The sequence below is a fragment of the Anneissia japonica genome, unplaced genomic scaffold, assembly GCF_011630105.1.
Source record: "Anneissia japonica isolate Jap-2015-1 unplaced genomic scaffold, ASM1163010v1 scaffold287740_len772037_cov194, whole genome shotgun sequence".
Taxonomy (NCBI): domain Eukaryota; kingdom Metazoa; phylum Echinodermata; class Crinoidea; order Comatulida; family Comatulidae; genus Anneissia; species Anneissia japonica.
In genome coordinates, this window is record NW_022736571.1 from 394432 (window position 1) to 396606 (window position 2175).

Sequence of the window (2175 nt, forward strand, 5' to 3'; positions counted from 1 at the left end):
GCCCACAAGTGTCCACGAAGTGAGAGTTGCCTTGGTGGAATCGAAGCAAAGTGCTCGGAAGGTTATTCTGTTAATGTTTGGCTATGTGCTGAGTGTAGTGACCATTATTACGAATTATTCGACAAGTGTTACAAATGTCAGGATAAACAAATAATAGTAATAGCTCTGATATTGTTAATTTTTGTGCTCTTATTTGTTTCGTACCTTGTGTGGAGACTGGATAAAAGAAGAGGCGAGACAATACGCAACGACTCTTTCGTGATTCATCTCAAAATTGCCATCAATTTCTATCAGGTGCTGGGCATTCTGTCTGAAGTTAATGAAATACATTGGCCAGATTCGTTTAAATCTGTTGGAGAGAGTGTCCAATATCTCGATGTAATACGTTTTGTCAATATTCTTAGCCCAAGGTGTATTTTTCCTGGAGTTTGGAATGCTTATACATTTTTGTATATTGCCATTGCAACACCATTCACTATTATTGTGTCAACATCTATCATCTTCCTCATCTGGCACCTTTACAAAAGAAACAAAGAGGATCACTCTGTGCATCGCTTAACAGACACATTCTTGGCGATTACAATGATGTTGCTGTATTTAACCTATGCCAACACTTGCTCAAACATATTGGCGGTCGGACCGTGGTCAGTTCGTACGTTTAATGTTACAGAGGATGGTGATAAAAAACGAGTGTTAACTTCTGACTACTCTATCGATATCGATGAATCAAATGGTTCAAAATACGAGACTAACAAGAACATCGTTTATGGATCGTTGGTGTATGTTATTGGTTTTCCACTTGCTATTATTCTGATATTGTACCGTAGATACAAACGTCATGGTGAACGATCTGGTACCATGGGAATGAGGTTCTTCTGCGAGCAATATAGTTCCAAGTTTTGGTACTGGGAGGTAATTGATATGTACAACAAGGCTATACTCGCCCTCATCGCTAACTTCAAGGACGACCAGCCCTCCAACATGTCATATTCCCTCTTCATCACGGTCATCCTCATAGCATTGCATTTGTACCTTGAACCATTGGAGAAGAAGTCTGATCAGAGGTTCCAGCTGTTGGCACTTGTCTTCATTATCGTCAACTTGTCGGTTGGCGCAATTGTTGACATGGAAAAGTCCGGAGGACATTGGTTGTACACCACAGATGACACAATATCTGTGCTCCATGACATCACACCTTTCATCCTTTTGCTGCTCAATCTCTCAATTCTGTTTGTAGTTTTTGGTAAGTTTTAATTTTTTTTAAAATTTTCATTAGTACTTACATTTATTTTTTTTACAAAACCAAGTGAATTAACATCATTAGTTATCTAATGATAATAAAATCAATCATTTTCTTTGTTTGATAATTAAAGTTGATCTGCTTAAAAAAGTCAAGGATATCTTCTGGGGAAAACCGGCTAGTTTACAGGAACTCAGAAATGTTGCACATGACGTGGAAGACAACGAGGATGATCGGGATGAACTTTCTCCAATAGTTCAAGATTTCGACAGCTTATCAACCTACAATCCCACAATTAATAACTAGTAGTTGTAAAAAAGCATATCAACGTTATTATCGTTTACCATACAATTTAGTAATTATATGGTAATGGACTTCCACTTCAATAGCACATAATACAATACAGTGCAATGTCTATATGCGCTCTTTACCCAGTGTCAAGACAAGACAAAGAATACTACATGAAACAGGAACAGAGAAAATTAGAATTGTAAAAACAGATGAGATTTAACTCGGGACTAAAGATGAAGATGATTTTATGAAATGGAGTAGGTCAGTTTTTTATAACAATAAACTATAGAAATACATTATAATACATGTATACAGCCCCTATTTGATTTAATAGCGATATCGTTTTAACTATTTAAAGACACGTGGTTAGGTACCGCGAGCAACTTCATTTTTCTCTACAAAGTAATGTTATCATATCTCTCTTTTAACCTAAAACTCGAAGAATCGGTTTTTACCCAAAACCACAAAGAACCGTTCTTTAAAAGTACGGTTCTTAAGAACGGGGTTTTCTCTTCTGTAGAAAAATTCCAATACACGTCATTGTTTGTTGCAGCAAGTTTTGTCCATGTAACAGTCGGAATGTTCAGAACGTACTGTTTATGGTTTTATTCTCAATAATCAATTAATTTAGTAAATATACACTT

The 2175-nt window shown here is 36.3% G+C and overlaps 1 protein-coding gene across 1 annotated transcript; it reads left to right on the forward strand.

Moving 5' to 3' along the window:
- Positions 1–91: 91 nt before the first annotated feature.
- Positions 92–2161, forward strand: LOC117116815. Its single transcript, XM_033260910.1, has 2 exons — positions 92–1243; positions 1374–2161. The coding sequence occupies exons 1-2, from the start codon at positions 583–585 to the stop codon at positions 1544–1546; spliced, it is 834 nt and encodes a 277-aa protein (XP_033116801.1). The 5' UTR covers positions 92–582; the 3' UTR covers positions 1547–2161.
- Positions 2162–2175: the final 14 nt, after the last annotated feature.

Coding starts and splice junctions, on each gene's coding strand:
- LOC117116815 (XM_033260910.1), top strand. CDS start 583: ATGATGTTGCTGTATTTAACCTATGCCAACACTTGCTCAAACATATTG. Junction 1,244..1,373: donor AATTCTGTTTGTAGTTTTTG/GTAAGTTTTAAT, acceptor TGATAATTAAAG/TTGATCTGCTTAAAAAAGTC.